A 14,293-nucleotide genomic window follows, 5' to 3' on the forward strand; every position below is an offset into this window, starting at 1 on the left:
ATATTGCAGAGAGAGTTGCGGAACAGTCGTCCAACACAAAGGTCTAGCAGGATCGTTAACATTTCTTTATGTGACCATTGAATCACCCTCTATGGTTTTAGCAGGAGCAGGCCCCATTCTGTTCATCCCATTGGGGCTCTGACTGTGCCCAGTGTATGCAGCAATAATAGCCCAGAGCAGGAGGTGAAATATACCCACAGTAATCGACCTTTAGCAACGGCATGGAACCGGCACACCTTCCAACAGACCGGGTGATCCTGAGGGCTATCAAGCATCTTCTTAGTTTTGGTTGTCATTTCAGTATTTGGTAATGGTGGAGGTTTAGACACTATTATAAAAAGTGGAGTTAACTGAGAGTGTTTGATTGTCTGGAATTTCAATTCTCCCTGAGTGCTACTACTTAATAAATCCATTTTTAAATCTATTTGTTTATATGTATGTTGGGGGTATGTCCTATGTGTATACTCGTATGTGCAGTCACGTTTTGACTCATACTTCAGCATGTACAATCTCCATATCATAAACCAGAATAATGGACAGGATTAAACCAGGAGAGCCTGCTGTGCATGTTTTAGGTTGGGGTTGAAAGTCAAACTCAAGAAGTTCTTGCAGTGGGGGAGAGTGCTTGCACACTATGTTACCCATTTGTTGGTATATTAATCCTCCTGCAAGGTACTGCTGACTCTTAAAGCCTTTTTCCACTGGCACCAACTGCAGGGCAGTGTTCATCTACCCTTGTTTTGTCGCATTTCAACTTGGTGCCAGGACAGTGTCGGACCAGAGCCAACCAGGGCTCATTGTGGAACCTTCATCCCCTGGGCCAAAGCAACCCTCTAAAAAAGGCCAGTCGTACACGCTTGCTATACGCTCATAACGCGCTGTGTGTCGGGCATCAAGTGCTCTGAGGGGTACCACATTTAGGCCATTGTGATGGACTGGAATTATACAGTAGCCTATTTGCGCCACTGTTTTATTAATGCAGCTGACAAAAAACATTCCCTTTTCACAGAGAACGACGAGAAAGAAGAGTTATAGAAATCTGGCCAATTTGACTGATGATACAACACACGGAGGAATCCCTGTGCTGCTCGAGGAGCACGGCCCATTCATACAAACATAGTTAATTCGCTAGCAAAATTAAATTCAGATCCCAGTGAAACTTTTGCTGTGTATAGCGTTCTCTGGTGCCTGTGCTCGCAGCAGCGAGAGGGGAAGGGGCAGAGAGAGAAGACACTCTTAGCTGAAGTGCGCCACGGCTGCAGTCGTGGAGCAACTATTCAACTGGCACATCTAAACTCAATTATTCTATTTCTACACATATTTTGGTGTCGTTTCAAGAGTGTGTTGGATTTCATTGAGCTGACCCCTCCTCCTTTTTTTGGGGGAGGGGGTGTGGGGGAGCATCAAACATTTGTCCTTAGGTTAGCAAAATGGCTTGCTGAGGCCCTGGTTGAATTTAATATTTCACATCATTATACCGCGTTTGTAAGACGTGATTTTGCCAAGTGACGTTCATGACCGACTCTCTTTAAGGTGAACGGTTCGAAACCAAATCTCAAATGTGAAAAGAGGATCTTTAATTTAGGCAAAACAGAAGAACCAGCCCAACAACGGAGCGGGCCACACAAGTGAAAGCTTCTTACACTAAAGTCGAAGCTAAACGCACTAACATTGATTTGTCATGACCGTCGCAGCCTCTTTTTATTAGTCGTGGCTCAAGATTTTATTCTTCAATGCGTTTTTCAAAGCAGAACTATCAGTCCCATTGAAATGTTAGATTTAAATTAAAAAGTGTGCCTTTTATCGATGGCGTCTTAGATATTGTGAGTTATCTGGCCGGTGTTACTAAAATGTTTTATTAAAAAGAGCCAGTCTTTTGAACGGCTCTTTGAAATGAACGGACTTCAAAATAAAAGTAAAGAGCCGTTAAGCCGATCAATAGCATTGGCCACAGTTAGCATAACATTTGTCACGTACCTTCATAGTTGTTAGCAGCCTTTTCCCTCTTAAAAAAAAGGAAATGCCCAAAACCCGCGGACATACTGCGTGACTGGATTTTCCATTTTTCCTGTTTTAGTTCATTTCTTGTTTTCATACATTGATCAATTGATGATGAGTTGATGTGCAGGACTAGTGGCCCATCTCCAAGCGGTGAGCTCCGATCTTGATCAGGACTAGCTCAAGGACTCGCCATCTTCTTTAAATCCGCAGTTAACTAAAAAACATTCATCGGGGCCACACTTATCATTGATGTATTCATGTTCAGAGTGGTTAAGACTGATGGAAGCCTAATGTATTTTTAATACTGCAAATATTTTAATTAGCCCCTCCCCCTCAGCAGGCATGTACTCTCCAGTGGCTGTTTGCTTGCTCCTGCATGCCTTCTTCTGCTCGCCTACCCCTTCTCTGTCTTATTACATCAGACATCTCATTTTGCACATTTTTTTTTTCATGGTTAATGTTTACAAAAACGGGGAAAAAGGTTTTGACAGTTTATGTCACAAAATCCATGTATTCTTGGACCCCAGTATCCGGTCATACAGTCAAAGTTATACATCATTTTTAAAGGTTCACATGTCCAATTGTCAAACTCACATGTATCAAGTGTAAAGTGAAGATACGGACAAAGGGAAAGCTTTAAGGATTGTCTAAATAAAAGTCTTCCGCGACTGGCTTTTGAAAATGTATTTACACCACCTCATGACATCAGCCCTGGAGACAGACACAAGATCACTCAAAAATGCATGAATGAAACAAAAAGCAATTTTGACACGAGGGCGCCGCGTTACAACCTGGATCATGAACTCCCAAAAAAAAAAAAAAAGACATAATGTGAGCACCTCCCCTCGCACACCTTTAGTGCAATCGCAGCTTCCATTATAGCGTTACGTAATCCCGGACACACTTGGCCTGTGTGTGTGTGTGTCTGTGTGTGTGTGTGTGTGTGTGTGTGTATGTGTGTGTCCTTACTGATGCTTTGAGATGCAGAGTCGCCGTGGCCATCATTTAGTCCATTATGTCCTCTGGTAGCAGCCGTAGCCCCGGGCCCCTGGCACCGCGCGGCTGTTGTGTCATTTGCTACACACTGGGCTTTTTGATGAGAGTGTGTGACCTAGCCGCCTCATCCCTCTCCACTGTCTCATTCCCTTTATTTACATCTGTCTTTAGCATTCTAATTACTCTCTTTATTGCTTTCGCCCGGAGGAATGGTTTATGCCGCGGCAGTGGAGCGAACGGGTGCTAAGGACGCCGCGGAGTTCTGTCCAATAATGGAGCGGCACAACTCCCATCAGCCATTGGCAAAGATTGGGGCGTCGCGTTATGGACTGTGGGCTCACAAGAAGGCGTTGGTTTTATGGTTAAGTTCATTTGGCTATATAAGATGTTTCAGGCCAAATGAAAGAAACTGGAAGAGGTTAGCGCTATTGGTGTGTATATTTTTTAAACGAAATACAAGAACTAAAGTTAAACGTGGGTCTAGAGAGCTTGGGATCCAGTCATCAAAACCGATAAGATTCCTCACTTGCACATTCCATATAATCAGAGGTGGATTGTACTCGGATACATTTACTTAGGTACATGCACTAAGTAACTTTGTTTAGCAGCTTTATCACACTGTACTTCTTACTTCTACTTGAGCGAACTCACTCGGGTAAAACATTTGGTGACTCTTTCCATTTGTGAGTAAATCTGTAAGTCGCAAAAATGCAATACGTTTTAATGAATTCAAACTCTAAAGAATTGTCTTGTATATTATCATTGCAATAATTGACAATAATAATAGTTGACTGGTCTTAATCGAGCTGTCAACAAACTTTCAGTCTAGGTTAGGATGAGATAAGATAAGACTTTATTGATCTCACACTGGAGAAAGTCACTCGTTACATCGGCTTTCAAGAAACACTGTAAATAGACAGGAAATCTGCAATCACGTAATAGGATAGTTAAGATGATATATCAAAAATACTTTCACCGATGGTTGACATTAAAATTTCATGTAAAAACAAATATTGTGAAAAGGTTAATGCAAAAAAATGGGGTTGAAATTGTCTTTCTGTGCGTTACATGTGAAACAAGACCGGATTAAACAATGAGAAGCCGTGCATTATACAGTTTTAATGCACGGCGTTATTATGTTTTTAGTTGTTTTACCCAGAACTAGCTCCAACTCAAATGTTTGTCGTTACTACTGAAACAGCTGCAGTGGAGTGATATAGAACATGATTTTACTTTTGCCGGACTAATACGTTTGTTCGTCACAGCGCTACATCCGGGTCCGCAGATGTGCTAGAAACTACAAAAAACTCTTCAATACCTCAATCAATATTTCTGAAACTCAACAGAGAGTTACTGAACATACTTATTTATCAGGCTCATCAGCTAAAAATGCTGTAACTACTGCTATAAAAGCTACCAAAATCAGTACATCCGGGTCAGCATAGATAAATGCTAACGGCGCAGCAGCTACGCTAACCCCGGAAGTAGTGACTTTAGTAAATATTACTGTTTAAGCTGTAGGTGCGGAATTTTTGGCTAATGAGTCTGAGTTTTTTTTCTCGCATATTTGCCGTATAGTACACGGAAGCGGAAGTCGTGACGTCACACTTAGCAAACGTATATGCGTTAGTTTTAACGCACACCAGTTAGCCAATCAGAATTGAGTATTCACCCAGTCCATGGTATAATTGTGAATAACGATAGCTATCTGAAGTCAACTTTTGCTTGGACTTAATGTTAAATTAAGAAACAATACAATAATCTGTAGGTTTAGTAGTTGTAAGATTACAGGTTGAAGTGGTGGTGGAAACATATTAAGGTCAGTCAGTTTGGCTGCTACTTCTCAGATCGAATGGATGCATTTAGAGAATTGTACTGAAGGTAAACTGCTACCACACCTTTTCTTCTTGCTTGGAACACAAACAGGTCTCGCACGCATTTTAGAGGTTTGTTTGAAAACGAAAAAAATCCATAGCATGCATCTACATATTTCAAAAGTACAGAGGTAAACAAGTCAGTTTAGCAATGTCAGTGGCTAAAAAACAAAAGTCCCAAACGTTTGTGTCCCTTCTGTGACTGGTGTGGAGCAGCATCAGGAGTGGGGCCGGCAGTGCGTAATGAGCTCTCAACTTTAAAGACTTGAAGGATATTAACAAGCTGCTTGACAAATGGTGCTTAGACGCACATTAAAGACGCAGCTAATGGCGCGCATAATGACGGCTAATTTTCCATCAGATATAAATTAGAGCCCCCAACAGTTATTTGCCTTAAGGACTTTATGTAAATGATTCTGTTCTGTATAAACTCGGAACGGGTGAGAGAACGGGGGGTGGGGGGTGGGGGGGGGGGGGGGGGGGTAGAGGGAGAGGCCGCGCTCCTTGTGGCTATGATTAATACATCTGCAACAGAGCTCAGCTGTCAGGAGCAACTCAGCGCACATTTACCACCGCGGATCTGCCACGTTCTCCACCGGCTGCCAGATTATCAATGGGCCAAAGTTTGATCCACAGACCTAGTAATCCAAAATAGACTGGCAAAGGGAAAGGTTGGCCAAACAGCAACTCTGCTGATGAGTGGAAATCGTGATTGTGAAAATTAAAAATCAACTTCTCTGTGGGCTTGTAACCATAGTATAGCGTTGTTCTTGAGTAAAATTTGGAGTAATCTTGGAGTAATTTTTTAATTTAGTCGCTTCTTCTACATGTGCTGAAGTGCTCGGTGATGTAGTGCCTGGATTTTGTCTCTGTTCTGAGCAGTTCTGCGGCGAGGGGGTTGTTCACCGCAGCGCCGTGGATTTGCTAGCATGCCGCTGGCTAAAGTAGAAAGTTTTTGTTGTTGTTTTATAATTATAATTATTTTATTTATTTTTCTGACCAGCACAGGTTGTTCCTCCTAACACTTTAACTGAGCACATTTTCCCCATTTCAGCTTTACCCAAATCTAAAAGCGACTTGACTGCAGAGCTTACACCCTATAGGCCAGTGTAATGCCTCATTTGAAAGCTATAAGGCCTAAGCTCTTTCTTCTTTTTTGTTGTAAGGATTTCGTAATATTTTTGTCACATTTTGGTCACATTTTTGTTGTTTTTTGTTTTGTTTTGTTTTGTTTTTGCATTTTTGTCACATTTTTGGTGTTTTTTACTTTATTATTTTTTTTGTTTGTTTTTTGTTTGCATTTTGGTCACACGTTTGTAGCCTCATCCCAGTTACATTACACAAAGAAAAACAAAATGTGGCCAAAACGCTACAAAAAAGCAATTAGAACGTGACAAAAACATAACAAAAATGACTCAAGCTTGAGAACAAAAACAGGGAAGAAGCTTCAATGAGTTTTGTAGGCCTTAGCTTTTAAATGAGGCGTTACCCTGCCACTAGAGGCTGCAAGGTGTCGGGTCAAGAAGAGATTTGGGTAAAGCTGAACTGGAGAAAATGTGGTTACGGTGGGGGTTATGAGGTTAAACACAGCTGTCATAAAGCCCCAGCGACTTATATTAAGCCTCATATTTATTTCGCTCCTTGTCGGGAAAATGACATGACCTTAAGTAGCGCTTTTTTTGTGGACTGATCATTTAGTTTTTCTTGGGCTGTCCAAAGGTGGTCCAGACGCACACGGGGCCATGATGCATAAGTGACATTGTGATGGGATTAAATCACAAAGGCATTGCTTTAATCGCCGTATGCTCAGAGATGTAATAAAAGAGGGGGGTCAGGGAGGGGTCATCCAGTGGTCGGAGGTCAAGGGGCCCATGAAGTAGCGCCAATCTACTTGTGCACACTCTCTGATCCCAATGTGAAAGCGGCTACAATTATTAAATCTATTTTGAATAATCATTTCACCAATCATGCGTTTTGCACCATTTACTGAAATCTTCTTTTGGTGGCGAGAGTAAAAGTGCCCTCTACTCCCCCTAGCTGTAAACTGTGGTGATGTACAAGTTGGTCGAACCTTTTTTTTTTTCCATATAAATCCAGAGAACTGCATTTTTATTGCCAAGCACTACTGAATATTATACTGCTGTAGTTCTATATTATCACTAGGAATTTTCATCATTCATTTTTACATCATTACATTAATACATTATTATTTTTTTGATATTTAGAAATGCACTTTTATTCACCACAGCTCCAGAAAGCCGTATAGATTTCTTGGAGGCCCCGTGTTAACACATCTTTTATCTTTCTTTCTTTTTTTTTAGTGTAGCGTACAAAAATGTTACCGACACTAAACGCCTTCAAATGTCGAACAATCTTTCATATTTTCCACAATTTTATTTTGGAGACATAGTTTTGCCATTTCTATCAACGCAATTGCATCCAAACCCATGAAAGCAATATGAGCATCAGACGCATCCATTTTTAATGAGCAGGAAATCTGCAGTACGCATGTCCGGAGGTTCAGTGAAGGCACTGCAATGTTTTGATCCCCATGTTTGAAATAAAGACGTGTTACACAGACATTATAGTTGTTTTTTTTAAAGCTCTTTTTGTTTTGTTTTTTACCCCAATGTGCGTGTGCATAGAAGCCCTAGGATCATGTATTAAAAATGTAATGTAATTTCATTCTTAAGTAATTTTTGTAAAAACATTAAAAGTAAAGGCCTACCTGGATGACAATTATTTTTAGTTCATGCTTCTGAAAGAGGCCTAAGATTAATTTGTACATCATGGTTCTTTTTGTTTTGTTTTTTACATTCGTCTAAGGCATATTATCAACTGTCGCCCCCGGGCATCACGGTGGTGACCCTGGCTTACCCCCCCCCCCCCCCCCCAAACCTCATGCGTCTTTTTCATTTTTTTTTTTTTTTTTTTTTTTTTTACGAGCTCGATGCGTGCGCGTCACCGACCCAGCGCGCGTGTCTCCGGTGAGAGTGCGCGTGCGAGTATAGACCCAAGACGGAGCCGTTTCATTGGCTTTCGCTCGCTACACTCGCGCGCGTGCCACCCCTGATCAGAAAACGCGCCAAACATCGATCCCTCCTCCCGCGTAAAAAAAAAAAAAAAAAAAAAAAACACTGAACAAACTAATGTCCGTGGATGCGCGGATGAATATTGCATCAACAACAACGACGACGGATTGGCGACAGTATCAAATGGGCGAAGGTGTATAGAGGGGGGGGGGGGGGGGGGGAGAAAGCCATACAGGGAGAGGGCTCGCTTGTGATAAATACAGCGAGGTTTACACTGGTCTTTGAAGGCAGACACTTGGCGTAAATGTACAGTTAAAATATTCGACTGTGCGTCCCCAGGCGGAGCTCCGACAGTCCCTGACTTCATTAAAAATGTATCAAGATCCCACAGAAAGAGGGGAGGGGTGTTCAAGGGGGGGGGAGCGCAAAATAAAACACAGCGCGTAATTATAACAAAAGGAAGCGGGGATGGCCTTTTTTTCTTTCTTTTTTTTTTTCTTTTTTACCTCTTTGGTAAATCTCCCACCGTGTCCTTATGGAGTGAAGCCGCGTGGCTTAAAGATGTAATTTTGAAGCGTGATTTTACGCTTTGTGCCAAGGCCCTTTCTGCTCTGTTTTTTTTTTTTTTTTTACGGCCTGCATTGATTCGCTATCAAAGAATCTCCATCGATCTTCTCCCAATCAGCCAGGTGGAGGAGCAAGGAGGAGCAGTCCCCGTGGAGGCGCGCGCGCACACACACACACACACACACACACACACACACACACACACACACACACACACACACACACACACACACACACACACACACACACACACACACACACACACACACACACACACACACACTCTCTCTCTCTCTCTCAGCCCTCCCTGACCAGCGCTAATTAACACGGCGCGATAATGACTCGCTACTTAAAGGAGCCCCCCCCTCCCCTCGTAATCATCTGCTTTTCATAATTCCGTGTGTAATTTAATAATTCGCTCTTATTAAGTCAATGGCTCGTTTAGGGGGAATTAGGAAGCACTCACCAGGAGCATCTTTTAATTGATGAACCATCAGGAGCTGTCTCGTTAACGCGCCTTTCGCGGGTGAAAATGGCGACAGGCAGCACTTTGTTAAAGGCGTTTTTTTGATGGATAAATATTAATCCCTGACACTCGTTTGGATAAATTATAGATATTTGGGGATCCTGTTTAAAATAAATCAGCAAATTAGATCTGTGTGCGCGCGTTGTGCCGGAATGCGTGATTAAATCCAAACATGGCGACCTGAAGGCAATTTGAATGTGTTGGAGAGGGGGGGGGGAGCTAGGCTAGCCCTCATCATAAGAATAATGCTATGCTAATGTATGGCAGGTGCTGTTAAGTAATGAGAGCGAGGATCTTAGAAATGCTAATTGGCCAGAAGAAGCTCAGGTACTTTTTCTTTTTTTTCCCCCCCCTTCTGAAAAAAAAAAAAAAAAAAACTATAAAACGATTCATATTTTGGCGCGCATGGACCGAAACTATGGACAGACGTCACGCCGTGGTTTACACGTTTCTGTAGCAGTCCCTGGATGCGGAACACACTACTTCTTCTAAGGCTGATTTTTAACCTTCCAGGACCCTCTTTCGGTGGTGTCTGGCTCGCATATGGGCGCATTTGGATTTGGTAACATCTCGAGGTTGTGTGGGGGGAGGAAAAAAAAAAAAAGTGATTAATTATTAAGCATGTAACCTTTTCTCTAAGAGGGTGTGTAATCCCCCTTAACCTCGGCTATGTGCAAATGTATATCCGCCATTACAGTTGAAACATAACCGAGAATACACACAATAAAAGCGTACATGGGTGGATAGTAGCCTCTAGTTGAGTTGTTGTCTCTGCCTGGGCTACTGTTATACAAGCTGTTTAACGTTTCAGCGTTTTCTCATGTATGGCAAAGAATCTGCGTTTATTCATTCCGTCATCTAAATCAGGCGTTTAGATTGAACACGAAAACATCTTTACATCCAGTGTGGACATATAGAGGTCATCCACACTTGCTAGTTGTGCAGAGGATATCTGTGGCTACTGTACTCCATGGCAACGCAAACAGATTTGATTTGGTGCCTGATCTGTCCATGGTGCTGAAACGCTTGCTCAGCTCCTAACCATCCCTATCCATCCTCCCGAAGCCCGCAGTCCCTCTCTCAGCTCCATAACCCCTTCCCTTCAAACCCAGCGCTCTTTTTGTGTTGCTTCAAAGAGTGTGTGTATTTAAATGGAGACGGGCACGTTGGCAGGCGAGCTGTTTTTCTGGCGGGCTGACATCTGGCAAGTGTGCGCTCCAGGGAGCCATCCAGCTCTCCGCAGACCTCCTGATTAGGCTCTAATAGAATATTAGCATTTGCTCTCAGGTAAGGCAACAGTGAGCCGTGGTTAAGCCGCTCCACTAAGCAGCCACGTGCTCTTTACGCGCTGACGGAGAGCGTGTGAGGCCTGGCAGCGCGAGGCCTGGGAGCGAGGCACGTTCAGATCACGCAGGCTCGTGTTGTGGGCGCGAGCTGTTGGTAAAAGGGGGGTTGGGAGGGTGGGCTCGTGCTCAAGGCTTTAAAGTTGGAATGTAGAGCAGAGTACAGGCGGGAGAGTTCCAGTGTTAACATGAGGCTGTTGACCCTGTCAATCATCTTCAGCTGAAGTAACACAGTTATTACTGAGGGTTCAGGTAAACAAGGGGCAATGTGGAAAATGGAACATGAACAGGAGCATGTATTCGTGCACTGCTTTAAGAATAAAAATTAAAAAGTTGTGTGTGATATAAATGTATCATTTTCCGTGTGCGTGATATCAGGACTAAAGAAGTCATGCACGAGAGCATTTGAAACAAAACTAGTCTCTGACCTGAAACATTGCAAAAGACGTTTTTTTTGCCTTTGTCTTATAAATATGAAGACCCTTCACATAAATGATACGTAGGGAATTTAAATTGCCAATGTGTGGGATTTTTATGTCGTTGCTGTCGGATGAACTTTTATCTTTCCAATCATTATTTAGAAGAATTTTAAATGCGTCCAAAGCAAACAACAGGCCTATCGCATGCGCAAAACATTCTTACATTTCCCTCGGATTTCTCAAAATGCAACATATTCGAAATACAGTGGGCTTATTTGTTTTTAGACACACCAATATTTCAGAACTGAAAATAGCCAACATTGTCGCAAGACTAAATTTAGTCTTAGCATTACGAAGACTATGTGTTGTTTTTTGTTTTATTTTTTAAACATATCCACAATCCCGTTTTGTAGCCCTTTTTGTTTGACTATATCACAACCAGAGCAACTCTTTGAAAAAGCCCATGTCTGCAGTGAGCTGAGCTCCAGAAGAAGCAGCACAGAGTCCAGAGCTAAACACTTGCCCTCCTCCTCATCCATAAATAATCAGATGACTAAATAAAAGCGGCGTAAATACAGTGCGTGCGCACGTGACGCAAGAAAACGTCCGATTAAATGTTAAAGTTAAGTCTTTAATGAAACACATTGCAGTTCAATAATTAAATAAATTAAAATTACATGAACGAAATAAAGAATTAGGCAAATTCCAAAGCCCAAAGCAACATACATTGTACAGAAAGATCAGCTAAAACAGCAATACAGCAAAACCTGTACGGATATATTTATGTGCATCAATGATCTATTTACATCGTTCCACAAAGCTGCTCTTTTTCTCAAGAAACAAAACATTTTAAGGTGATTCGAACAAGCAACGACTTCATAAGTATATTTATACAAAACATACAGAAAGCATTTGGAAAACAAAGTATATACCTTTTTCGATTGTACGGGTTTCAAAAGGATTCCCCTTGAACAACACGCCTATGCACTGCTGTCACTATTTGATTTTCTCAGGCAAAAAAAACGAGGAGGGGAATCCCAATAAATATGTAATGAAGTAAACATGACCTCACTCAATAAATAGTTCATAAGACGCCGGCCCACGCTGGCGTTATTGCAGCCGGTTTACAAATCATATGTTTGGATAAAAGAGCAGTGAGCATTTTAACGCGAGGCCTTTAGGAAATAAAAGGCTTCCTCAAAATAGAGCCCCATTGAATCACACAAAGAATTAATCACACATTTAGACACAAAATGAAGTGTGGTTCATTTACAGCAGGGCCTAATCCCTTCATAAACTGCATTGAGATAAACGCCACCCAAGTGCTCTTCAATGTCCCCCATGCGCTTTGACGCTCCTATCCCCAAACCAACATAGTTCTGTAACTATACCTATGCTGTGCGTAAAAGTCAAGCGTAAAAACAGTGTCTTACTTGCTGTGTCAAACGATTCCACATGTCCACACCATCAAGGGGCTTTACTCTCGAGTTTATATTTCTTTTAGAGGAAATAGTTCGATGATTGAAAAAGTGTTGTGAGCAAATATGATACAAATGTAGACAGTTCCACGGCGATCTAAACACATGCAGAGTACTTCATTCGTTTCTGTTTTTGTCGCTGGTTACAAAACCAAACGCGCACCACGTTCTTTTTCAAGTCCAGTTTCTCAGCGATGGCTGCTATCTTCTCTGAGGAGGGCCGAGGCTGAATAGCAAAATAGGCCTCCAGTGACCTCTTCTCGGGAGCGGCTATTGAAGTGCGTTTCCGCTTTTTCTCCGCGCCGTTAAAAAGCTCCGGCTTGTTCAGTTTCTCACGGTGGGACTTCTCTGCTTCCTCCAGCCACGCTTGGAGAATGGGCTTGAGTGCGATCATGTTGTTGTGCGAGAGCGTCAGTGACTCGAAGCGGCAGATGGTGCTCTGGCTGAGCGAGCCCACGCCGGGGATCTTGAGGCTGGCCAAGGCCGACCCTACGTCCGCTTGGGTCACCCCCAGCTTGATCCGCCTCTGCTTAAAGCGTTCCGCGAAAGCCTCCAAGTCTCTGGGATCCGCGTCCACGTCGCTCATGCCCATGTGTGACGGAAGCCCGTGCGCATGGGCCATGTTGAGAGCCGCCTGGTGCATGTGGTTCATATTCGCCATGTGCGCCGAGTGCGCCGGTGTGGACACCACTGATCCATCTGGGCATCCGAGTGCTAACCCCGGGGTGATGTGGTCCAGGAGGTCGCCCTCTAAGGCTTGGTGCGGATGGTGGTGATTATGGTGGTGATGATGGTGGTGGTGTCCGGAGAGAGCCGAGGGGTGCGAGATGGGCACGGAGGAGGACGAGGAGGACGAGGTGCAGGGAAGCGTGTTCATGGTGTGGTATGTGGCGTCCGGTTTGTAGGGGCTGTGGTGCGGAGGATGATGGTGGTTCTTGGTCTGCGAGACGATATCCACCGCCGCCAGAGCTTCTGCGCGGGCCAGCAAACTCTCATCCAAGCCACCGAATATATTGCTCTGCAATTGCAAATAGAATGCACACATAACTGTCAGTGGGGAATTCTCCTCGCTCCTCACTCCTCGGTTTAAAACATTTCCAGAAAAGAAAAAAAAGATCCTTAAAAAAAGGGAAGGGAGCACACAAAACAAGACACATGCAACATCCCAGGTCATAAAAATTAATAGTTGGAAATGAAGGTGTTGGGTGATTTGCTGTGCAGACATGAAAAAAACATCAAGCAAAGAAAAAGTGGGCTGTCAAAACGTGCCTTTAAGCAGTGATTATGCAGAGTACGTACCGGTGGGGTAGGGAGACAGGCGCGGCGCATCGCCTCCGAACTGCTGCCGCCACTGCTGCTGGTGCTGATGATGGCGCTGCTGATGCGGGAGGAGGACGAGCAGGACGACGATGCACTGGAGGTCAGGGTGGACGCGGAGGACGAGTGCAGCGAGTACTTGGGCTCAGGCAAGCTGTGCGCCATGGCGAACGGCTGCTTGCTGTTCAGAGACATCATCATCATATTTGCGCGCGTCCGAGCTTCGGCAAGTTCCTTTTAATAAGTTAAGACTCCGCCTCCAAGGGTCGGGGAGATGTCGGAGCCCGAGTGAGTCGAGTCAAGTGGATGCTGAAAAGAGACTTGTCAACTTCTCACATGTACTTATTATTATTGTTGCTACAAGCGCGCTGTCGTTGGGGGCCAGCCATGCACAGATTGGCGCAGATCATCTGCAACTGAAAAAAAAAATACCAGTCCGTTCTCGACTTCCACACGCAAAAAAAAAAGAGAAAAAATGCAAACAGTTTTTAGCTTTTCTAATAGTTAAAAAAAATAATCTTCTAATAAAAACAAACAAGAAATTTTGAAAGTTTCTTGCAGTGGTTTACTGAAATTGAAAAAAAAAACAAATCCCTTCCTATAACGGGTTACTTTGACCTTTTTGTTCAGTTAATAAAAATAACAATAACGAAAAATGTTTCCGTTGAGAGAACGATGATAAAATTGGCGACAGTATCTCTTCTCGACTTCGGTGAATGCTGCGGGGACCACGGCTGTCT

At 43.3% G+C, this 14,293-nt stretch overlaps 1 protein-coding gene across 1 annotated transcript; it reads right to left on the bottom strand.

Moving 5' to 3' along the window:
- Window positions 1–11,374: 11,374 nt before the first annotated feature.
- On the bottom strand, window positions 11,375–14,058 carry pou4f2 (POU class 4 homeobox 2). Its single transcript, XM_079552727.1, has 2 exons — window positions 13,536–14,058; window positions 11,375–13,254 (listed from the first exon to the last, which is right to left on the bottom strand). The coding sequence occupies exons 1-2, from the start codon at window positions 13,755–13,757 to the stop codon at window positions 12,334–12,336; spliced, it is 1,143 nt and encodes a 380-aa protein (XP_079408853.1). The 5' UTR covers window positions 13,758–14,058; the 3' UTR covers window positions 11,375–12,333.
- Window positions 14,059–14,293: the final 235 nt, after the last annotated feature.

Source organism: Gobius niger, assembly GCF_951799975.1.
Source record: "Gobius niger genome assembly, chromosome: 3".
Taxonomy (NCBI): Eukaryota; Metazoa; Chordata; class Actinopteri; order Gobiiformes; family Gobiidae; genus Gobius; species Gobius niger.

Bases quoted from the DNA above. Each gene is read 5' to 3' on its own strand.
- pou4f2 (XM_079552727.1), bottom strand. From the start codon at position 13,757: ATGATGATGATGTCTCTGAACAGCAAGCAGCCGTTCGCCATGGCGCAC. The intron at 13,255-13,535 runs GTACGTACTCTG...TTGCAATTGCAG, and splicing joins CCTGTCTCCCTACCCCACCG to AGCAATATATTCGGTGGCTT.